This window comes from Xiphophorus hellerii, chromosome 7, assembly GCF_003331165.1.
Source record: "Xiphophorus hellerii strain 12219 chromosome 7, Xiphophorus_hellerii-4.1, whole genome shotgun sequence".
NCBI classification, from domain to species: Eukaryota; Metazoa; Chordata; class Actinopteri; order Cyprinodontiformes; family Poeciliidae; genus Xiphophorus; species Xiphophorus hellerii.
In genome coordinates this window covers 10277823-10301816 of record NC_045678.1, presented here as the reverse complement: position 1 = coordinate 10301816, position 23994 = coordinate 10277823, and the positions used below count along the sequence as shown (strand labels likewise).

Below are 23994 nucleotides of genomic sequence, written 5' to 3'. Positions count from 1 at the left end.
CTTGCTACACTCAGCATGAATAATAATAAAAACAAAATGTTTATATTGCTTAAGATATGCTCTGCATAGCTTATAAACACTGTTCTTTTAAAAGGATCCTGTGTTCCAGTATTCATATAGAAATTATAATGACATACAATCTTGCTATGAAGTAATGCATCATGCATCACAGAAGAAGCATCAGACGGAAGAGCTACCTCCAGCTGGATAATCTGCCTCGCCACATAAAAACACAATCACTAAAGTCTAAAGTATCATTCTGACTCATTGACATAATAATACAATATTTTCCGCTAAGTTTTAGAATTAATGCGTGCTTCCAAGTGTATGAGTGCATATGATGTGTATTTTCTAACCACATGTCTGTATTACAGATGTCTGCTCCAATCAGGAGTTTTATTTCTCTTGGAATCATCAGTGAAAAGTTGATAAAACCTGAGTATGACATTTCCTGCCATCGAAGAAATTCCAAGTACAGCGGCATAACAATGGAAGCAAAACTAATGTGTTTTGCCTTAAGACTCACTCAGGTGATCGTCCACCACTTCCCCCTCCATTTAAGCCAATTTCAGGCTCCACTGAGCTAGGAAGCTCTTCATTCAGGATTTTTCATGGATTTTCAGGCCATGCCTTAGGTGGCGCTGACAAACACTAATCATTAGCATTGTACCAAATTCAGTAAGGGCGAAAGGTCAGGAGGGTCAGAGTGGGCTTGATAAAAGGGGCCATGATTAGAGAACACAAAAAGATGCTGAAAATTTATATTGAATATTGTGTAAAATTTCATTTTTACTACTTAGACCCAGAATAATAATAACATCACTAACCTTTATTTTGTCATATGACAAACACACCATGTGTGTAAGTAAGTAACTCTATTTTTCAGAAAGATTACATCAATTGGATTTTAAACCTTTATTATGAAGGTCCAAAGGTGCTATAGTTCACCAACTAAATAACGTACAACTTTAATGTGTCCCCAATTGTTTAAAAATTATAATCATGTAATCCAACATGTAGATAATTTATTACATATCTGTTAGTAAAAACATGCATTTTGTTTCAAGGAAAGTATATTCTAATTATTTAATTTCAGTTTTGTGCTGAAACATATTATGGGTTTGAGTGTTTTGCATGGATTTGGTATGAAGAGCCACCACTGCTCCTTTCTATATAATTTGTCAGAAGTTGATGTGCTGTGCAAATTAACCAATCAGATGCTGCAAACTATTTTTATTATTAAACTTCAATTAGAGAATTTTTTTCATATGCATTTAGCTTTTAACATGTTAAAATAACCATGAGGTACATGTACTAATTTATTAAATGAATTAATCTCCCATTTTTAATAACAAATTCAAGATGTTTTTACACGTTATATGTATAATTCCAGCAAACGTTAATGTGTATTTCCATTCATAAAAAGTACATATTTCTTACTAAAACTTAAGTATTTCATTAAAGTGAAATATATAAATATGAAAAGCAAAGTCACTGCACACAGAATGATGGATTTCAAGTGTTTATGGAGTTTGGTTAATATTAATATTTACGCCTTTCAGCTGAAATTCAGTTAGAAAAAATTGTAACTTAGCGTAAGACTTACAAAACACACAATAATGTTATGTGATGACCATGTCATGGCCATTGCAGCCACAGTGAAGACTGCTGGCTTCACAGATGTCTGGAAGACAGTCATTAATGACTTTTAGACAGGGGTAAGTCACATTGATTATTGCTAAACAAAAGGGCTGTTCACATAGTGCAATATACAGGCGTAATAATAGAATATTAAAAGAAAGGAAAAATATTGGAAGAAAAAAGTGTCCATAAGGAAGATGGAAAACCACAGCATTGACAGGAGTGTAAAGCAGCACTCAATTAAAAAGTCTGGAGAAAATTCACAATTGAACTAGCAAACTAGATTACCTTTTCCAGGATATTCAAATTCACTGAGGTGCACCTGTTAGCTATCGGAGTACCGAAACAATGGATACAGGATCTGTGAAGTAGAATTAATTTATGAAAAATAATTAAAATTTATGATAACTAATGCATAATTTAACATATGGCTTGAATCTTTTACAAAAAAGTCTGTTGAGTATAGAGCAGTCTTCAAACAACTCATCCACCCATTGAGTATTATTAATATAATATGGGAACAGTACAACATTTAAGAATTGGTCATTAGTCACTCAGGTACTCTAAAACACAGGAGTAAAAGCATTAGCTGTTTATTTGACAGTCATGTGTATACTCCATGCATCATACAAAACAAGCCCTCCGAACCATCCCCCTGGTCCTGTAGAAGGACCCTCTGTATGCACAAACATAGAAAATGAATATTTGAGAGACCAGCCAGCAGAAATAATGTGGAACTGGTGAACAGCCGCCTACAAAATTGCCACCCACACAGATAAGCTGAATGCCTGTAGGCGTGTGCGTACGTACTGGTCAAGTCATCTGCATTTTACCATTCAGCCATCAGAGCCTAGCAAAACAACACATTAATCAACACATCCAGATGGGAGTTGTTTATATGTAAGGATGAGGATCTATGTGATCACAGACTGGACATTTTACAAATACACATCTTTATCTTATTCTTCGATGTATGATGTAGGATTTGAACCTTTCTAAACAATGAACCTCTATTATGCAGACATGTAAACGTACATGTGATTCACTTTGACCTTTCTTGACTCAACATTTCCTCACTGTCTTCCTTTAGCCTTGGGGATAGCATTGCTGTAGGGCCCAGGGGACAGAGAGCTGAGAGCGAGTCAGCAGGGTCACCCTCTCCTCACATTAGTTGGGTAATGAGCCATGCTTTGGAGCTGTTGTAAAGCCACACAGCCCATAAACCTCTGATAGCTGTTCCTAATACCAAAAACAACTTCAAGTACCATAGATGTTCCTATTTCTTAATCAAAAATGATGCCAGTCAACTGGCATACACAAAAGAAAGAGTCCTTGAATGAAACACAATTTATTTAGTTTCTACACACATACAGGCACACAATTAGACAAAACTTTATCTGCTTTTGGTCAGGTACCAAATGACCAAAATCAAATATTTAAATAGTTGAAGATATCCAGGCTCAGCTTCTTTAGAAAGCTGCGCCTGGATGTTTGCCTCCAGTTCTAGTAACTGGAGGCACACATTAGAGGTATTAGAGCAAAATGTGTGCGTTCATCTCCAAATGAAAGCAAATAAATTCGGTCAAGCTATAGGCCAGAGGTTTGCCATGCCAGTCTTCGGGTGCCTTTGTCCCGCAACTTTTGGATGCATCCCTGCTCCAACACACTTGAATTAAAAAGCCTGAATTACATCCGTGGTATGTGAGACTGTTCATTTCTTTCAGGTGTGTTGGAGGAGGGATGCAACCAGACGTTGCAGAACAATGGCACCTGAGGACTGGAGTTGCAGATTTTTGATGTAGACTGAAGCGGTTAAGCTAAAAGAATCTGGTACTAATATAGGCTGAAAGACCACTCAGAGAGGAATAAGTCGTTAGTCAAAAAGCAGATTACAGTTACAGATTTTGGGAAGCATGTTCAGTGATCTGACAAAGCTAAAATTGAAGTGGGCTATAATGATCACCATTATATTTGAAGCCAACAGAGAAAGTCTATATTCCTGAGAACCCAATCCTGATAGTTGAGTACAGCGTGGCAGCATCATCTGTTGCTGTTTTTAGCAGGAGAGACCAATGTACCTTCAAAAATAGATCCCATTGTGAGGAAAGTAAATATTTATTTTTAGAGATATTTTTATAAATATTTATGCAACATCTCAAGACATCGGTCAGTAATTTAATGACTCGGCAGAAATGGGTCTAAATGAATGATAACCCAAAGTATACGGTTTCAAAATTACTTAAGGACAATAAAGTTAATGTTTGAAGTCGCATTACAAAGTCCAACTCTCAATCCGATTGAAAATTTGTTGGGAGAGGTGAAAGGTTGTGTGTTAGAAGGTCAGCCTACAAACCTAAGTTACACCAATCCAACAAGGAGAAATGGGCCAAGTTTTAACAAACACTGGTCATTAATGTAAAAAATGACCTAACTCTACTTAACTAGTTTATTTCTAAAGGAGATGTGTCTTTGTATTACTGTAGACAGTGAAGACAGTTTCAGCAGCAGCATAGGGTCGGGAAATCTTCCAAATGAAAACTGAAAGTGACATTGAAAAGATAAGAACACATTGTACTAGGATTCTCCAAGGGGTATGCTCCTTTCTTCTCTGCTCCCTCTGTCTTCATTCCTATTCTTCTCCTCTGTTAAATCCTCAAATAAGCCCTTAGTCCATTAAATAACATAAATGGAGGGCAGGCTTTTAGTTGAATTCATAAATCATGAAAACCATGGTGGGATGCCATAATGCTATCACCTCATAATGCATTTGATCAAACTGAATTCTGCTGAACAAAATGAATATTCATTGTAGAACATGTTGAATAAATGGATGCTGCAGCATAACGCACGTACCAATATCTAATATACTTCCACATGAGTGTGATGCATTAATACTGAAAGGAATTAGAAATTACAATTAGAGACATTATTTGTTTGCCTCAGTGCGACTGTTTCCTGTCACAGCTGTGAAATTCTGACAATGCAGCTTGTTCCTATTCATGCTCCCACTCTTTGTGTTAATTATTCCCTACCTCCTATTTAACATATTTCTCTGTTCCTCCAGCCTCTGTATCTCACTCTATCTCTCTCTCTTTCCTCTGATATGTAACAACCAGTGCCAGATCCTACCATGCCCCTTTTACAAATATGGAACAAGATGACAGACGCAACTTAGCTGACAACCACACGCTGTCAGTGCCGCGGCTCTTTCCATTCAAAACATGACTTGCCAGACACACTTGGGGCCGCAATCTAATTTACCCTGCACCACATCACACCCTCAGTCTGCGATTTGTTTGGTTCCCCATGGTGTTTCTGTAAGGATGTGCAGAAGGTGGTGAGGCCTCACTCAGTCATTTCTGCTGAAGCTGATATCATGGGATTTTAAGCTATCCATCATAATTCATCACAAAGAAACAAAAGAAAAGACAGACATAAAAAAAAACATAGTTAGCATTTTTGCCCATAAATAAATAAAGAATCTCAGTTTATAATTTAACATTCACATGTGTAGGCTTTGCACTAGATGACAGTATGGTTAGATGGCACAAGCTATTCAGTGCAAAGTTCATCTGATTGATTCTGCATTGCTTCTCTAGATGTCAAAGGCATCTCCTGTAATTGCTGCAGAAATAAGTATTAATTTGTCCTCTGGTCAAAACGTTTAAATTCATCGCTTGGTTAAGATTGTGGCAAAGACATAGATTTAATGTTAAAATGATACAATGTCAATTGTAGCCAAGAAAAACATTAAAAAGCATAAAAAGTGATCATGCATGTAATATATCAAACATTATAGTAACTTCAGCAGAATTGTTGCTTTCGGATTAGAGATGCACAAAGACATTTGAAGTTGTTGACCTGGCGATTTTCAGCTGATAGATGAAAAGTCAATCAGAAACTAACTATTATAAAATCTTCTCAGTAAAATTACCCTACCTAAATGCTACCAGGTCATGCTAAACTAACAACAGCGCTCCTCAATGTAGATGTTGTTACTAAAGAAAGATTAAAGTTAACTATTTTTAGTATCATTTCTGTCAGAGGAAGCACAGGGATATGAAAAGATATTTCAACTATACCTTCTACTTGTCAAAACATGTCTCCAGTTAATTCAGGCTGAGACTAAATCAAATCAAATCAAAGTATCTGCACATCGACCACATGGAAAGTGTGATATTGTTGGTGAACTTGTAAATGTTTCCTGGCTTTTTTTTTTTTTTTTAGCAAAGATGTTCTCTCACTGGTCAATTATGAAGCAACAATGGTTGGCAGCTAAATCATCCCTTTCTTTCTTTAGAACAAAAAACTGCACGGAAATAATAAACGTCAGAACAAAATAGAACTAAAGATAAGACAAATGCATAATACCTAGATTTTCTCTCTAGCTTTTTCTCTTCTCTACTCCTTCCTTATAAGCAAGACGACCCAACATCAGCTTGGACTGGCCAACCCGACATCCTCAGCAGAACCCTCGTCTGGCAGACAACTTCAACAGCTTCTACTGTAGGTTTGAAAAGCAGCCGTTCACACCTCCCACCAACTCGTCCATATCTCACTTTGACACAAAAGCTCTACATGCAGCAACCACCCCTCTCTCTCAGAAATGTCTCCTAAGATTTCTGAGGAAGACGTAAATATGCTCTTTCAGAGGCAGAAAATCAGGAAAGATACAGGATCTCATAGTGTGTCCCCCTCATACGTCAGAACCTGTGCAGGCCGACTTAAGGACTTTTGTTAATACAGATTTTGGTGAACTTGGTGCCACCAGCTTCACCAACTTCAGCACAACAGTTCAAAGTCAGACAAATAAATGTGTGAAGGTTACTTATCCCCCCTTGTGTTGCCTCACACTTTGAGTATGCATACAGACAAGAGGTGGATTTCATAGTCTACTGGTACAGTCAGAAGCACCTGGAGCTTAACTCAACAATTATTCAAGCAAGTTTGCGTTAGACAGAAATATACAATCAGGTCTATCGAGCTGATCATCAGGGGTGATATTCCCACTATCCAGGACTTATACAGGTCTAGCCAGGGGTCAGGGAAAGGACAACTAGCATCTCTGCAGAGTGCACACATCCTAGACACAAACTGTTAAGACTTCTATCTTCGGATCTGTGCTACATGGTGTTATTCTCAAAAACCAGCTGCCACAGAAACTCTCTAGCTGCCCTATTGACAAACAACCACACACAAATATTGCAAAGAGCAGTGTGTGTGTGTGCAAACTCTAGATACAAATTTGTCACATTCCTGACAATTCATTTCACATGGGCACAAACACACATTACTACCATCATGAGTGGCCTCAGGGGTAAACATCCTCTCCTATTTGGTTGATATCTCCTGGCACAGGTTAAAAGATTTCTCCCCAGTCTCGCACCACCCTGTGGTCCTCTCCTGCGCTGTAGGCAGGAGTGATTTGTTGGGTGGAGATGGGCAATCAGTCTTTCACACTACAAAGTCCACCAGCCAGTGACGGGAAGGAATGAATATTGCATTGCACTCATGGTCTCTATGAAGTTGTTTCCCCTCCATGCATGGCTGACTGTCATTCCCAATATTCTACTATGTTTGAAGTCCTTGTGATGAAGATAACCTTAGATGTGTCACATGCTTGACTAGAAGTGAACGTGTTCAGAAAATAGTTCCCATGCAAGTTTCATTTTAAGCTTTCATTTATCTTTTTAGAAAAATGTGCTTTTTTTAAAAATTATTTTGTCAGTGAAAAATAAATGTTTTGAAATCATATTTAAAGTGACAAGCAGAAAAAAAACACATAGAAAGCAGATGTGTCTTTGTCCTCTTATGGTGAAATTTCTGTACCTGTGTCTAATTCCTCCCATCACTTCTGTTTTCCCAGCTGTCTGCCCAAGGCTTTATTTCATTAAAGATTTTGAGCAAACTCAATTCCAAACAATAAATGCATTATACCAAATCAGTGTCGATGATTAGAAAATGCACGCAGAGATGTGGGTTTGTTTGTTCATGAGAGTGTGAAGACCATTGAGAAATTATTGCTACTTATATTCTCTTCAGTAGGGAGAAATAAACCAGCTGGTAATTAGCCACATCCCTTTTTTTTATTTCCTTGTTATTAATGATTATACCTCATGCACACATGTAATGTGTGCTTTGGGGCATATTTTAAAGCAAGATTGTAATCAAATTTGTGTATTCTCATAGACTAATAAAATTCAAACCTATGCAGCTCAAAAATGCAAGCACCACACGCTGTTTCTTACACCAGAGATACCTAAACATAAAACAATAAATGATTCTAAGCATATCAAAGAGAAGCTGATTCTTGCTTAACATGAATTTACTTCAGTCTTGTAATAGTAGGAGCTGGTTCATAGCTAGGCGTACAAAACCTGCTCTGCTTTATCTTTATTAAGACTCCTTTTCTGCCTGTCACAGAACATGCAGGATAAGGTAATATTGGAAGGTAATATTCCTGTACAGAATCCTAAAGTACAGGAAAGAGGCTATTAACTGTACAGAAAATAAATAAGAGATTGATGTTTAGAATTAGCTATGCTAACCATTGTAATCAAATTATGTGTTCTCATTGCTAATACAAGCTTCTGAAGACAGATAAAAAAAAAAAATCTAATATAAGGTTTTTGTCTTTATTTTGAAACAAAATTGAAATCCTGCTTTACTACAAAATTGTTCTCTCTCTAACGCACGGTGGGATGCTGACAACAATGTTAACAATAACAATTTAACAATCTAATTCACAACAGCAAAACAGAGCTATTTCTTATCAAATATTAAATGGGGTACTGGTGTATATTTCGAAATGATCATGTATACCAAAAACCAATGACAACAATTATGTTGTGGTTTGATAGACATTGCAAAAATAGACATACAATTATTTAAAGGTGTTGAGGCAAAAACAAGCACCACATAGCACGTACATTGTTAGTGCTCAACATGGTGCTTTACCACCACTTATGGTAGTGTTGACAATGTCTGCTGAACAAAAAGACAGTCAGATAAAAAAAGCTGATATTTAAATTACTTCACATTAATGATTATGGCATTTGCCAAGCCCTGTTACTGCATTAAAGCATTTTTAATGGTTACAAATAGTCACAATTTTTAAAAGAAAATACAGGTTAAAAATTAACAGTTAATTATAAAAGTGTCATTTTAAGAGTTTAAATATGTGTACAGATTTCATAGAGGATTAGGCAAGCAACAGCGCATGCCGAAGAAGCATGGTGGTGTCAGCATCATGGCTGTAAACAAAGTTTAGGGTTTCACCATGAGACTTACGCAGACTTAATGTTCAAGGAGCACTTTTAAAGGAGAACCTTTAAATGTCTGAGTGATCAAAAGTCAAACCTTTGTCAGCGTGAGAATTCGCAATGTTATTTACAGACTTATTAAACATTAAATACTTTTTTTTTAAAGCACTTTAGAGAAGACAGCACAGAAAAGCAAAGAGTTCAAAATCCTCTAGTATCAGAGCTTGTAGTGTTTCCATCAAATAAAGACAAATGGTCTGTCAGAGTTGACAGATGCAGGTCAGGCTGCAATCAACACACAAACAGTGACAGATGTTTTTACCTGCGAGGTCTATTGATGATGCCATTTTAGAATTAGTAAAATGACTGGACACAACCTTACACCTGTCTGGGTGCACACACACACACACACACGCCCACATGTTTGCGCAGCTATGTCCCCACAAAGAGCAGTGTGTCCCCACAACGCAGTATATGTCAGGAAAATGGTCCCCACCAGGTATTAGAAACAAACGCACGCATACCCACCCACCTACATCCTACACACACCGTTACTGGCTACAGTGAGAGAAGTACTGCAGATAGTTTATGTCCCTCAGTATGTTTATGGCATACAGAGTGACATGAACAAAACGTGTTGCCTGGCAACTCATTTACCCTGATTTCACTCATTACTGCGCCACTGAGCACACACATGGACCACGCTGAAGTAAATGTTTGTAACTGGGTGAGGGTGATATAAGACCTGTAATTAATTTGATCAATTTTAAGGCAAATGCAAAAGCAGCAGGTTTAGGGTTACCTTAGCCACAGCTATAACATTATAGGGTGTAACAGTAAATTTATTTGAAACTAAAATTTCCCATGCAGGCCTTTCAACTAGACACAAACACGTTTCACACATGCAAAAATTTTATGTCAATAAAAGTTGCATCATTACAAATTTCTTGTTTTTGTTTTTTGTATCACACAAATTGAAAAATTAGAAAACAATAACCTGAGTCAGTATAGGAACTAAAAACATGAATTACATGAGCTTAACTCTCCTTTTTTAATTAAGTTTCTCTGTATCTAGTCCTAGGCTTTTAGACTTAAATAGTTGCTTAAATAAAACGTTAGCTTACAACATGATGCAAGCTAAAAGATTTCAAAAAGCAACATATATGACATCAGTCAGTCTAGAAATGGTTACAGAGTCATTTCTAAGGCTTTGGGACACCAGGAAACCACAGTGAGAGTCATTTGCCTCAAATGGAGGAAACATGAAACAATAGTGAACCTCCCATTGTGAGCAGCTGGCCTACCAAAATGACTAAGAGGGTACTGAAGAATCAACGAGGAGGTGCAGAAAGAACCAAAAACAGCAACTAATGCACAGATCCCAGATGAGCTACCCCATCAAGACAGACCTTTAAACAACAAGATACACTTTTAGTTCTGAGGTTCATTTCTGGTAAATCCCAATGCCACAATCCTTTTCTTTCTAAAAATATAGACAGTCATAGACACTGATGAAGTAGTTTTGCTGAAAATATTTTTAATGGTTTCCTTTTCAGCAAACAAAAAACAGACAGGATATGGTTATTCAAAGAATTATGCAAACATATTTACTGAGTTTAATGTCTTGCAACTGACCCCAATTGAACTCAGTTCACATTTATAAGGCAAGTTTGACTAAGTTGTTCAATAAAGAAATAAAGCCTTTTTTTCAGCACTCAGCTGGGTCAAAATGTATGCCAATTTATTTGGAATACCAGAGGCAGTTGCCAAGATACTTTTTACAAACCTATTCTTTGCCCTCTGGAAGATGACCTTGAATTTCAAATTAGAATAAATATTTAACACTTGCCACACAAAAACCTTTTGCAGCTCTTTCCGTTTTTAGATTGCTTTTTGTGCCCATTTGTTTTTATTTCACTAGTGCAATATAAATCCATTATTGGACTGCCCTTCTGCACATTGACACCTACATTTTCTTGGGTGCATGTGGTAAGGACAGACCTGATGTATTAGTTTGTCACAGATGCTGTTTGTTATAAAGTTATCCCCCTTGAACTTTGACACATTTTTTCACATTATAACCAACAACTTCAATGTATTTTTGGGTATTATTTGGTCTCTAGCTAATAACAAATAGAGCATAACAGAGAAGGGAAAGGAGAATATTTTCCCAGCATGGCTTGTGGTAAACTCCAAACACTTTCTCTTAGCTTACGGCTTTCTGTGACCAGATTTCTGACATGCAGTTCTACCTTACAGTTATGAACTACCTTGTGTTGGTCTATCTCATGAAATCTAAAAAAAAAAAAAATAAATTTTTTTACAGACACATTGTCATGTTTTTTTTTTTTTTTTTGTTGAGGACACAAATGCAGAGACACAGTGACAGAAGTGTGGCGAATAAACAAGTTTTAATGAAGTGGAAAAAGCAGGGTGAGGACAACAGGGAGTCTGAACCAGTAACTGAACCAAGAAGTATTTATAGTGGAGGCTTTGATTATTGGATGCCATACAGGTGATGGAATGAACAGATGGGGAACATCTGTTAAAGCGAGGCACTGGCATATAAGAGCAACACTAGAAAGCAAAGAAGCACAGAAGTAAAATGAAACCTAGAATAATCAAATTAAAATGAACCAAACTAAATTCAACGCCCAACCTATGAAACATAAATATAAAGCTGTGGTTGTAATATGACAAAATTGTGAAAAACCTCAAAGTGAATGAGTATATCAGAGAGGAATTATAGATAGGTTGTAGTGAGAGCCATTTGTTCAGTGATGTTTCTTTTACTTATAATGGCGTTATTTCATAAAATGTGTGTAAGTTGGCAAGTTACAGCCCAAAGCTAAATTCTGCTCCCATTAGCTCCTTCTATCCTGCTTTGGTTATTATTATGCTGAGCAGTAAGTCTATCATCTATTGATGTGATATAAAGGTCAGTTTTGTAAGCTTGACTATATGTTTTCACCTCTTTTTGACACGTAGACCGTAAATAAACAGGTAGACTGCTGGGCCACCTGTGGCTGTGCACATGATGTTTGCTCAATCAGTACATGGTTGTCACTATAATGTTATCTAAGATGATTTAGTATGTTTGGTTTTCCAAATTATATTCTTCACACACATGAAAGAGGAAGCAGATTTTAGCAGATATACAATTTTACCACTATATTAAATATACTTTTCTGGTTATTAGATAAAATTATAAATCTACCTAATACCCATATGCAAAGAACAGAAATTAGTACTTCGAGTTTTGTTTTAAAAAGTGGAACGACTGATTTCATTTAACTGAAAGAACAATGTACCAGCAAATTGTTGATAAAAGTCTGAAATGACAATGATCCCACACAGCCAAGGAAACACAGATTTCAAAGAAATAAAGTGAAGTTGTTAGAATGTTCTGGTAATCACTTGAACTGGATGCAATGACCAGTGTGAGCAGGTTTTCCATTGAGGAAACACACTGAACGTGGGTGTGCTCAATACTGATTCCCTGTGTCATTTCACCTTGTTACAGATAATACATCTATTTGTGTTGATTTCTTTATAGAGCACCTGTAATTAACTTAAGGTGATACTAGCATCTGGTGTAAATCTTTATCGAAGGAAATACATTAGCTAAAGAAAATAGTAATGTACTTGATGCTTATTTGAAGTTTACCTGATTTTAATACGAACAAAAATGAGTTAGTAAAGTCAGGCATCAAGCAGCAGGTACAAATACTGCCTTATAAACCCTGTAATTGTTTTCTGGAAGGCATTTCTTAGAAAATTTGTTATATTTGTTAAATGTTTGCTAAATCCCTGTCCTGTGGGTGGGTGATTACCATCAGGGTTATATAAATAGTGAGTTTCTGCACCCATGATTGAAGCACCTGTAAAATAGGCAATTTTACCGTCGCTGCAGCTAATCAGTCGGCTGTGGGAGGGAAATAACATGTCCAAGCAAACTGAAGCCTGTCAGCCAGCTATTAGGGCACACTGACTGTACTCAATAATTATCTGAGCATGTGTCCCTGACGACATTCAAGCTGATTAGCTACGTCTAGCTTCTAAATGGACATAAACAGAAGACCAATTCCTTGAACTGCCAACATTTTTGTCTGGGATGATTTAGAAAACCTACTTCTCCACAAAACTTTGCCCAATGCAGCACTTAATCTGCATTTCATGACACAAACTGATTTTTTAAAGTTGAGGACACAACATCAGGAACCTTGCATTAGTATGGGAATACATGCCTTTCCCCTTTTTTCTTTCTTTAAACATACACTTTTTTAGTTGATTGGCAACTTTTAGAGCTGAGGCTTAAATAGGACAGAAAAAAAATACTCCATCTTGTTCATAATGTAGCCAAAATTCAACCTTGTCACTCATCACAGAGAATAAACACAAAGCGCTTAGCTTCTAATGGACCGGTATTTGTCACAACAAGCAAAAATGTCAAACAGCAGCCGAATCTGTAAGCACTTCATATGTTGGGGAGGCAGAAATGCCATTTTGAAATGCATTACTTGATGTACTTTCCTGTTTTCTTTTTTTTATATATTTTTTTGTCTCTGAAATATAGATAAAAAAAATAGAGTTCCCTTTTCCTCTGTGTTTAGCAGCACTGCATTTCTAAGGCTTAATTCTTTTGTGTTTAATTTATGGAGAGTCTATACTGCAGCCCACACAATTGACCTGCGCTGTTATGAGCATTTGAAATTGTTCACTGGTGAGTCTGCAAAAAAGCTCAGTGGGATTTGTTTGTCTCTTTTTTCTTAGAACTTGGAATGAGTCATGTGCAAAAAGGTAGAGACAAAAGACAACTCTCATGTACCTGCTCATGAATGAGGCTGGTACCACAGAAATGCACATAGCACAACATTTTAAAGCCACAGTAATTTTTCAGATACGATATGGAGATATAAGATGTTTTTAAATTAGAAGCTTGTACAAATCCTTGTGGCCCTACCTACTGTCATCTGGTCAGAAACACCAATCAAACCCAGGAGGAAGGTCTTAGCAAATTCTTTAGCTTAATCTCAACTCCACAGATAGATGGTTGAAACTATGACAAACATTGGATAAAACAGAATAACGTTTTGGGTTTAAAGAGAAAAAATCCACAAAAAGCCCCCAAATAAATTTTTTTTTCAATTAAAAACTGTTTTTGTTGCTTTATCCTTTCATTTTGTAAAACAACAGGTCAAATAAAACATGCAACGGTAGAACTTTATTTGAAATTTGGGTCCATGACAAAGGTATATAAAATAACCCATAAAGCTATTAAAATTTTTAAATGTCAGAAGTTATCTTGGTTTCAAACCTCTCAGGCCAAGTAGAAACTTTCTTTTAATCAATGAAATAACATACTGATGAGAAAAATCTGGCTTCTGTCCAAATCTGGTTTCTATAAAGATGTTGGTGGCCAATATAATAAATCTGCTGTTTGAATTTGCTCTGAGTATTTTCCACTGGCACCAGCTTATGTTTACGTTGAATTATCATCTGCTAAACCCAACTGCGTCTTTGATGGACAACTAAATTTTATTTTGAGCAACTCTCAATAAAGTAATCTCCAAAGTTTTGCCAAGTAAAAAGATAGTCTGCAACAACACCAGCGTAGCAACTTGGCAAGTAATTCTCAAAGTGAAGAGCAACATTTTACAATGCCAACACTAAATTACAAACAAAAGGATTATTTCCCATAAAACCGCTACTGTAAATCTATACTATAAAGAAATTCTAAGAATTTTTATTTACCTGTTTGAGCTTCTTTAAGTCTTCGTCCAACTCGAGATTGTCCAAGATAACAGCCACAAAAAGACTCAGAAGAATCTAAAATGCAACAAGAGAGATTTCAAATACAGCTGCAGGGTGTGAGCTTCTTACAACATGTTAATAATAATTACCATCATAATAAAAAATGACAATGCACTCTTTGTGTATCTTTTCACTGTACACGCTCTGCATTGTATTCGTATTTGTAGCTTGCTCTGTCCTGGAAGACATCCTGTCTGTCTGAAGAGAGTCGTGAGTCATCCTGAGATTTGGTGTGCTGTCTGATGACTCCTTGTATCAGAGGGCCATACACTGAAATGTCAGCGCTTCTTACGCCTGCAAGTCTGATTATCTGTGATTAAATGTGCCACTTGAGTGAACAAAAACAGAGGCTGGCACTGAATGACCGCGCAAAGAAATTCATGCATTTATTTGACCTTTTTCCACTGTGCAGATCTTTGTAAAAGCACTCAAAGTGCTTGAACTTTTTCAGATTGTGTCACATTACAAACAGAAACTGCAATGTATTTTATTGGGATCCTATAATCCAATAAAATACATAAGAGGATGTTAATGCCTACATGCAAACTGCTATGTGTGGCTGAAAGCCATCTATGTTTTTTGGGGTTCATAACTTACATTTCAAAGAAGATTGAGCAAAAATCTCAGTAGCCAGATGGAGAGGTGGGCAGTATGAAACCACTATGTTATTTGCCTTTTATTTCACAATTATGCTCTACTTTGTATTTGGTGTGTCATATAAATATCTAATAAAACACATTAGAGATTGGGTTTGCCATGTACAGTGACAACTGTAAAACTGCCAAAGGGTATGAATACTTTTAACCATACTGGCTTTTACTGTTTAGGATATGAGAATATAATCCTCAATAGAATATGACTGTGTATACAAATGTACTAACAGCAACCATCGAATAGCTTTATGTTGTTTATTTGACCCAATATAAGCAGCACAGCATGTTCCTCACCAGGGTAGCAAACAGATGGTAGAGGATGAAGTAAATGGCTACGACTGGAGCCCACATTGTTCCGACAGCCACCAGAGTCTGGTCCATGACATCTATCCAGCCCTCTTGGGTTAGGATCTGGAACATGGACATGAACGCCTACAGGGATGAAAAAAAAAAAGCATGATGACAGGAAAAAAATCTAAAGGCTAACAAGTAAAAAAGACAACCCAGAAGACAAGAGCAGCAGAGGAAGGAACAGAAAACAAGATAGAAGGAGGAAACTGCACAGACACAGCTGACATTTTAAACACACTTTTTCACTCAGGAGCAAATATTACGCAGCTGCTGCATGAATTCCCTTCTGACCATCTATCCCCTTCCTTGCAAACAGATGCGAGTCAGGGAGAGTAGGGAGGAAGTGAGGACATGGACATCTTTTGTTGGCTTCACGGAGGTCAGTTTAAGAGTAAAGAACAACCAGCTGTGAGACGGTGGCCCCCTGGAGTCAAATGGCACCCTGTACTTTATCTCTTTTTGTCAGCAGCACCATGCCCCCAACCCTTCCCACCTGCTGCCATGTCCCTGTAAGTGTCGATAAAGATAAACCCAAAGACTTTGCCTGCCCATGGGGAAGACAGTCAGACATCATTAACTGTGACGCGTCTTTGTATCGGGGCGCACAAACGTGTGTGCGTGGAACAGCAGCAGCAGCAAAAAAAATAATAATTAATCTGAGAAGAAAATGATAGTGATAGAGGGAAGGATAATACAGAATACTAGTGGCAGCTGTTCACACGCAGTCTTTCATGTCCCGCTTGCCTAAGATCAGTGAAATGTTGGAAGGGAAAGGGGGAAAAAAAATACAGAAGGTGGAAAGTTGTCACTAATGAGAGAGAAAGATAAGTTTGTGAGCACTTAGAAATCAAAGGCAGTGGCACATCTGTCGACCCATCATGCACCCCATCATCAGCACCTGCAGGCCTGCGAATAGCTTGTTTGAGGTGCCGTTCCAGAAACTCTTGAAATTTTAAACCTTGGTTTAGTGTTTTCATATGCCCCAATCTCTGAATATTTTAGCATAAACCACAGCATACTGCAGAATTGTGTGAAATATTAGTAAACTAATATTAACGCTAAACAACTATATGATTTCAACATTAACAAATATGAGACTTCTATTTTTACAAGCACAAAGTAGCAAATGTCTTTGTTGGGACGTAGTTGAAGACGCTATGAGTCAGATAACAAATGCTACAACTGATTTTTACCAAGAATATGTAGACATACCAAATACAAAAAATGCGGACATAAAATCACAAAATAAAACTATTTGAACAAACTCAATTCATATATCTACTACAGTACATTCATAATTAATTCCTCTTGAAAAACACAAAGGTGGGAGTACAATCACATGGGAATGCATAACTGAAAAAAGATACTACTAAATTCACAAGGACGTTTTAAACAATCTGAAAAATACAACCGAAATAAGTCCACTGAAATACAGCAGAACAGATGAAAGTTTAATGGTAAGGAGAGGAGGACAACGTCTCACATAATGTGCCAATAAACTAAATTCTCTAAAAAAAATTATGGAATCTACAGAACTCAAAATTCAAGCACAATTAAGAAAAGATTATTCAGGTCAAAATGCCATGCTTCAAAAGTGTTTTTATTATTATTATTATTATTATTGGTCAATAAGATAAATGTGAGGAGTAGCTTACCCTGGGGAAAGTTGTAAAGCGGTCTAGCTCCTCCACAAAACAGAACATTTGCAAACTGATGGCTGACATGACGATGAGGAGGCTGGCCGTGAAGACCACCAGGCTGCCCAGTTTTTTACCTGGACCAAATATCTTATACACAAAGTCCTCTAGAGCAGGAGAAATTTTTATCAGGCGCACCACACGTAGCACCTAGGGACAAGAAAGACAAACACATCTCATGATTGCTATGTGTTCTTTCGGTTTGTACAGCAAAGTACGAGAGATCAGTGCTATTTATTTGTTTATTCCAAGGCTGTGAATATATACCAGAGTTGCAAACATAGCAGAGTAATCCGAATTTTAACAGTAGCGATGTGGTGATTCTGTGCTCTGTCAACAGATTTAGCCTCTATATAGCTGGTGGGGACAGAAACCCCCAAAAGGTAATGTATCTTTGTCAGGCTTTGATTGGAAATCCAGAGAGTGGCTATTGATCAAAGTCTTCAGAATGATGCTTCTGGCCAAAGATTTTTCTTTATAATCCAACATTAAACCAGATTAATGACTGTCTTTGATTCCCTGGAAACACAGTCAAAAAAAGACAACAAAGACAGCCAACTTGTTCAGACGGAAACAAAGAAAATATACACTGTAAAAGTACTAAGCCCATGCTGACAGATGAAGCAGGAAGACAGCTATTCCCTCATATACTAAGAGGCCCACTTTCTGTTTTACAGATGCTCACTCTGGGACGAGGAACAAAGCAGTTTTGGGAATGAGAGACTGTTACATTCTGTATTTTCTGAAAATGTATACGTCGTCATATTTTAGAGCCAAAAACTTTGCAACTCTTCGACAATAAATGCATCAAACTCTGCTTTCCACTGGGACTCAAAGCAAACAAGTAACAAGTAAGTTCGTAAGTTGGTAGCGTAACAGGAATATGCTACCATATATGAATGATGGTGCTGCATCCACCATCCATCATCTTTTTCACTGCAACATGTCAGTTTATTGGCAACACACACAAAAAAACATACAGCTAGTTCTTTTGCTGCAAACATAATCTGTGCAGAAAACATGGGTAGGCAAAATAAACAGAGAAAGGGTGAATGGATCCCTCCTTCCCCTCTTAAAAACAGTTCTTGGACATAATGTCACAGAATTTTAGAATAATTAAAATCTTGGATGTAAGGGAAGAAATTGAAAGCTGAGGGATGAGGACACAAAAACAATTGATACCATTTTCAGGACAAATACAGTAGCTCAAGCAGGAAGTTGACAGCCAGACCAGGAAATGAATGTGGATGTTATTTGTGAATGTAATATTCATCAGGTAACTTTTCCTTTTTTTTTGTATGTGTTCTCTACCTGTGTATTTGTTGAAATTTGTATTTCAACAAATTTTGGAATAATTAATGGCCATTCTCTTCTCATGTGAATGAACTTTAAGTGGTATTATAAGGCCAAAAAACATTGTTGTGAGAAACTAAGAATGTATTTAAAGAGTATAAGTAGATATCAAAATAACATCACAGTAGTGCGACTAAATGTTCAGCACAACATAAAAATATTTAATAAATAAAAGATTTTGCCAAACCACCACATTGCTTGCTACTATAAAGTACTTCTGGCATTTGTTGAGAGAAGAGGGAACTCACCATTTGTGACCTTCACCTACTTAGTATATAAAGCATCACATAAAAAACTCAAGTTCAAGCTGAAGTCTTTGGCCATAGGTAGCCATTGTGTCATGAATTGTGGCCTGAGCTTAGCATTGCAAAGCTAAGCCAAGCTTAGCTCATCATGTTATAATTGCATTTTTCGCCTTTCATGCCTTTTCTTCCTACCGTTTCTTCATTTTGAGCATGCATGTACACAGTTCAAAAGTCAAGTTATAAAAAATGACTTCATTTTCTTGTGATCTCTTGCCTTTAGAGGGCAAAGTCCAAGAGAGTAAAAAAGCTGTTGTGATCACATAAAGGTAGAGAAGGACCACAGATACTTAGCCCTTAAATGCTGCACTTACGCTCAACGATTTTGAAAATATCACTATGATCATCTATTTGACAAATAGAGTGCTATTTATCATGTCCATGTTAGATCACAGTCATTGGGATCTCAAAAAATCGAAAGTTTAAATTTCATATGGTGAATCTATTCTTGTTTTATTATTTTATTTTCCATTTTTATCTAATGGTCATGTAGAAATATAGAGAATGCAGAAGAAATAATTAATCAGAGCAGCAGTTATGTAAAACTTGACACTGACTGACTGAATGAATGACTGAAATGCAAAAAAACAGGATATAACAAAAAGAAGACTGCTTTCCTGATGTGTTTTCTCTATATTATGTTTTATCTATATATCTTTGCTTCTTGCAAGACAAAGAAGTATCTCATACAAAATGGGGCACTGTTGATGTAACACAACCTCTTCCTTTTAAGATTATGTTATCCCAACACCAACCTGGGAATCGACTAGTATTACAATGATAGAAAGTTTTTTTGTGGGTTCAGTGGGGCAATTAAAAACTGAACAAGTGTGTGTCAAAACTCTAAGAAGGGCATGAAAGTCTGTGACATTTTGCACTTGGATGTAATAAGTCTAACCTTTAGCACTGAAATGCCCCTCAGTTGGATACAACTAAAATAAAATGAAAGAAACACCAGAGGAGGATTGCTGGGCCTGGTTTTTCCTCCTATTGCCAGGGCACATTCGATTTTACCAAGGACCCTTAAGGTTAATTACTTGTGACTAAATGTCATTGGTTCAAACTTGGAAAAATATCAGCAGAGAAGTTGGAGAGAGGTTTTCCACTGAGAGAGGAGCAAGTTCATGGCTTGCTCTTAAACACCACTAATTAGTCTGAAGCAGAGCGAGGAGTGCGATTGCTAAAACTGATATGAAGGCTTAACGCGCCACAGAAATGTTTCTTCCTATGCAAACATCTCTTGGTGTACACATAGAGAAAGGTGATAATTTAATGGTAATTTTACTAAATTCATCTGTTCAGTTCGCTTTTACCTCTGTTGTGTAACAACAGTCAAGTCAAAAGAGCTTTATCATGATCTCAGTCATTAACTTATAGAACACAAAAAGACGAGATATCGTTCTGTTAGTTCAAAGGTGCATCATGTAATACACAAAACCTCATAAGACTCAAACCAGACAACAATAAGGGTAACGTCAATACACTATCTAGGATATTTAAAAAACAAAACAAAAAAAACAAGTTAATTCAATGGTGGAGACAACAAACGGTAAAAACAGGAAGACAATTTGAATGTCTAGGATGTGGTACTGAAAAATGTAAACACTTACTATTATGTAAAATGTACTGAGCAGAATCCTTACATATATCGGGTTGTCATATAAACATTGTGGCAATGGTGCAAATGTTGGAGCATGCAGTAAACATTTACTCATGACAGTCATGATTAAAGGTAAAAAAAAAAAAGGTTGAATCACAAGTGGTGAATTTCAACTAATTCACAATTAACATAGAGTTAGGTTGGCTTGAACAGAAGAGTTTCTCCACAGAATTAAAGGAAATCGTCATTTTAAAACTGTTGTTTATATTTACTTATGTTACCCAGATATTAAAATGAGTTTGAAGATCTGAAAAACACCAAGTGTGACAAAACAAAAAGAATTCTGTAAAGGGGAACAGCACTTTTCTACAGAACTGTATGTCATTAGAAGAGCAAGTTCAGAGTTTTGGTTCAGACAGAAAGTGGTGCCTTTGATTCACTACATGACTGTGGTGTTACTTGTATGTGTGACTCAACCAAGTGTAAACTGTGAGAAATGAAAAACATCATTGCACAAGAAGGCGATTCAGATTTGCATTTTGAATATGATTAACACCCATTTTTGTGTGAACACTTTCCAATGTCTATGCACTTATATGAGGAGTTATACCTGAAAGTAGGTGAACTGGGAGTGATACAGATCAGGGTAGATGTGCAACGTGGTGCCCACCACCAGGAGAGATTCGAACTTATGTAAGGAGGAGCTGATGTAGCCAGTGAAGCCGAGGCACCAAATTTTCAGCAGAGCTTCAAGGTCGAACAGCACAGTAAAAGCAACCTGCCAAAGAAGAAAAACAGAAAGAAAGAAGAATTTACTCCTGGCATCAACGTATGATAAATTCTGAATTATATTGTATTTCTGAATGAACTGACCAATTCAATACCTACATGCAAAAATTGTTTGTAGTACTGTGCAAAACTTTTGAACTCGCCAAATATCCTGCGTAGTTCTTTGGTGAATGACTTAATACATATTTCTAAATTTCCTGCAGGTCTGTAAAACACTTTTATAAGACTTTGCTTCTTTTTTAATTATTTTTTTATATTGTGCAGTGCAGGCTTAAAAATGGAGGTATGTGGGCCAATGGAGGGGGAAAAAAGCGACAAAGTTGGGCCTGAAATATATCTACTGAAGTAGATAAAAACCACATTTGTTAGCAAATAGAAAAAAAAAATACAGCAAAGACCTGATATATTGATCTGTTAATGCCAAAATACTATTTTTGCCTATCAAGGGGTGCAATGTTTAAAAAATATTCATAGATCTAGAAAATAAAATATTCAACTGTTGAAAAAGTCTCTAAAGCTCTGAATTATCAGCTGTCCTAAGCTCCTGAGCTCTCAGCTTAGGAACCTATTTCCTGACAAGGTAATTCATAGCTTAGGGTAAAATGGCTAAACAAATAAACAAAAACCTCTCTGAAAATGTGTCTGTATTGGACAACACATAAGTAAATTGCTGTTGAAGTCCCAAGAAGGCAAGACTTCAAAAACCCAACAGAAGTCCGATACTTGAAGGTCTAACCTAAATGAATGGAGGATTTTTACATTGCACTGTATATTTTAATAAATGTTTTTGAAAATGCCTTATAGAAAACCTGATGTTCAGCATAGAGCTTGACCCACTTTTGAGTCTTAATTATATTTCTGGAGGAGTTTTGTTCTTTCACCTTAAATCGGTTTCTTTTAACCCTTTTATGTATAGCTAAGGAAACTATTATATGAGAAATTACAAAAAAGTGGCCATAGAGTTAAAATGTAATGTTTAACATATAATTTAAAGCGCCTTTCACATGTTGACATAGAATACGAATCAAAACATAATGCATTGCTTTTTCAAAGTAAATAAATAAATAAATATTATTGAAAAATTAAAATCTTACCTCTGCCAGGTAGAACTCATCATAGTGCCTTTGGTAATTCTCGCCTTTGTAATAGTTGCTGGCGGCCACAATGACATCCACAGCGACCATAGTGAGGATGAACATATGGAAGACAGAGGACCTCATCATTTGCTGTGGAAACAAAGCAGTACTCAGTACTCACACTCAATAATGTGTGAAAGTGCTTTGTTTATTTGTTTCCCAAAAGTAATTGACAGATTTCAGATGCAGATGATGCAAAACTATACTGATATATGAAAACCATCAGTAAAACAATTACCTAAAATGTGTTGAGCAATGTCTAGAATATTAGTTCAAATCAAGCTTTGTTTTCCCTTAATTTAAGTTCAGTTCATTACCTTTCCTTTACAAGATTGTGTTTGTATCTCTTATTTAATTCCAAATAAATCACCCAAAACTTGAAAATCCATATCATCAGAAATATGCTGTGTCCTTTTCAACTTCCTCTTTCCAAATATTCACTAATTTGTGCTGATGAGGGTTTAAGTACTTTCGTAAGGCAATGTACAAAACAATATGAATTTTTAAAACAACATCCCTTGGAATACATATGATGAAACAATGGGGAAAAAGTGGTAGCAGGTAAAGGATGCCATTACTGGATGTGTCAATAACTGAAGCTGTATGAAAACATGTAAGTAGTCAAGCAGCTAAATGACATCAATTTCAAAGCAAACAGGACTATATTTATTTTAAGAATTACGAATCTCAAAAGCAGAATCAGTTCATATTCACACAGCGAAAGAGAAAAAAAGGAAGGAGGCAAAGAATATTTTCCTTTCATTTTTGAATGCCAGCGGACCTCAACACCTTTGATACCATCAATTGGCATTAAACACTAAAAACATATTGCAATCTCTGATGGACAAATAGGGCTTTTCAAGTAGGAATGTGACAGATGTGATCAGAACCTTCAAATTTATGCACGTAGGGCAAGAAGAACAGCTTGTGAGTGGGTAGAAGCACTCATTCTAAAAAAAGACGTTCATGTTAGATGGAACAAAGTGAAGAAGGCAAGAGGAAAACTTCAGTGCAGATGAAGAGTGTTTGCAGCAGGGAGATCAAATTCTCCCCAGGAAGGCGGAATCACAGTCATTTTTCCTCCTACACATAAATACACTTACACTTGAATTCAATAAACAAGAATAGGCATTCAGATGAGACTGGTTTGTATATAAAATTACCTTTTGGAAATAGCTACTTTTAAGCAGACATTAAACATATTTTTCATTAAGCCAAATTTCTCAATTAAAATGTTTTGATGTAATATTGCAATCTTAAATGTCATTATTTTCATTAGAGATAAGCAGAAAATCACCATGATTAACAGAAATAAAGGCTTTGAAACATCAGTTTGTGTGTAATTAGTATTTAATTCATTTAAGTTATGTACTGAAATAGACATTTCAATAAAATT

The 23994-nt window shown here is 36.4% G+C and overlaps 1 protein-coding gene across 4 annotated transcripts in view; it reads right to left on the bottom strand.

Annotated features, from left to right (window-relative positions):
• nalcn (sodium leak channel, non-selective) overlaps positions 1 to 23994 on the bottom strand; it is an 82599-nt gene that overhangs the window by 29532 nt on the left and 29073 nt on the right. For all 4 annotated transcript variants that reach the window (XM_032567827.1, XM_032567829.1, XM_032567830.1 and 1 more), the window contains 5 exons: positions 22557 to 22688; positions 21284 to 21451; positions 17377 to 17568; positions 15665 to 15802; positions 14658 to 14732 (listed from right to left, as the gene is read on the bottom strand). In XM_032567827.1, the coding sequence (XP_032423718.1) occupies positions 14658 to 14732; positions 15665 to 15802; positions 17377 to 17568; positions 21284 to 21451; positions 22557 to 22688 (705 nt within the window). The remainder of the gene's footprint in view (positions 1 to 14657; positions 14733 to 15664; positions 15803 to 17376; positions 17569 to 21283; positions 21452 to 22556; positions 22689 to 23994) is intronic.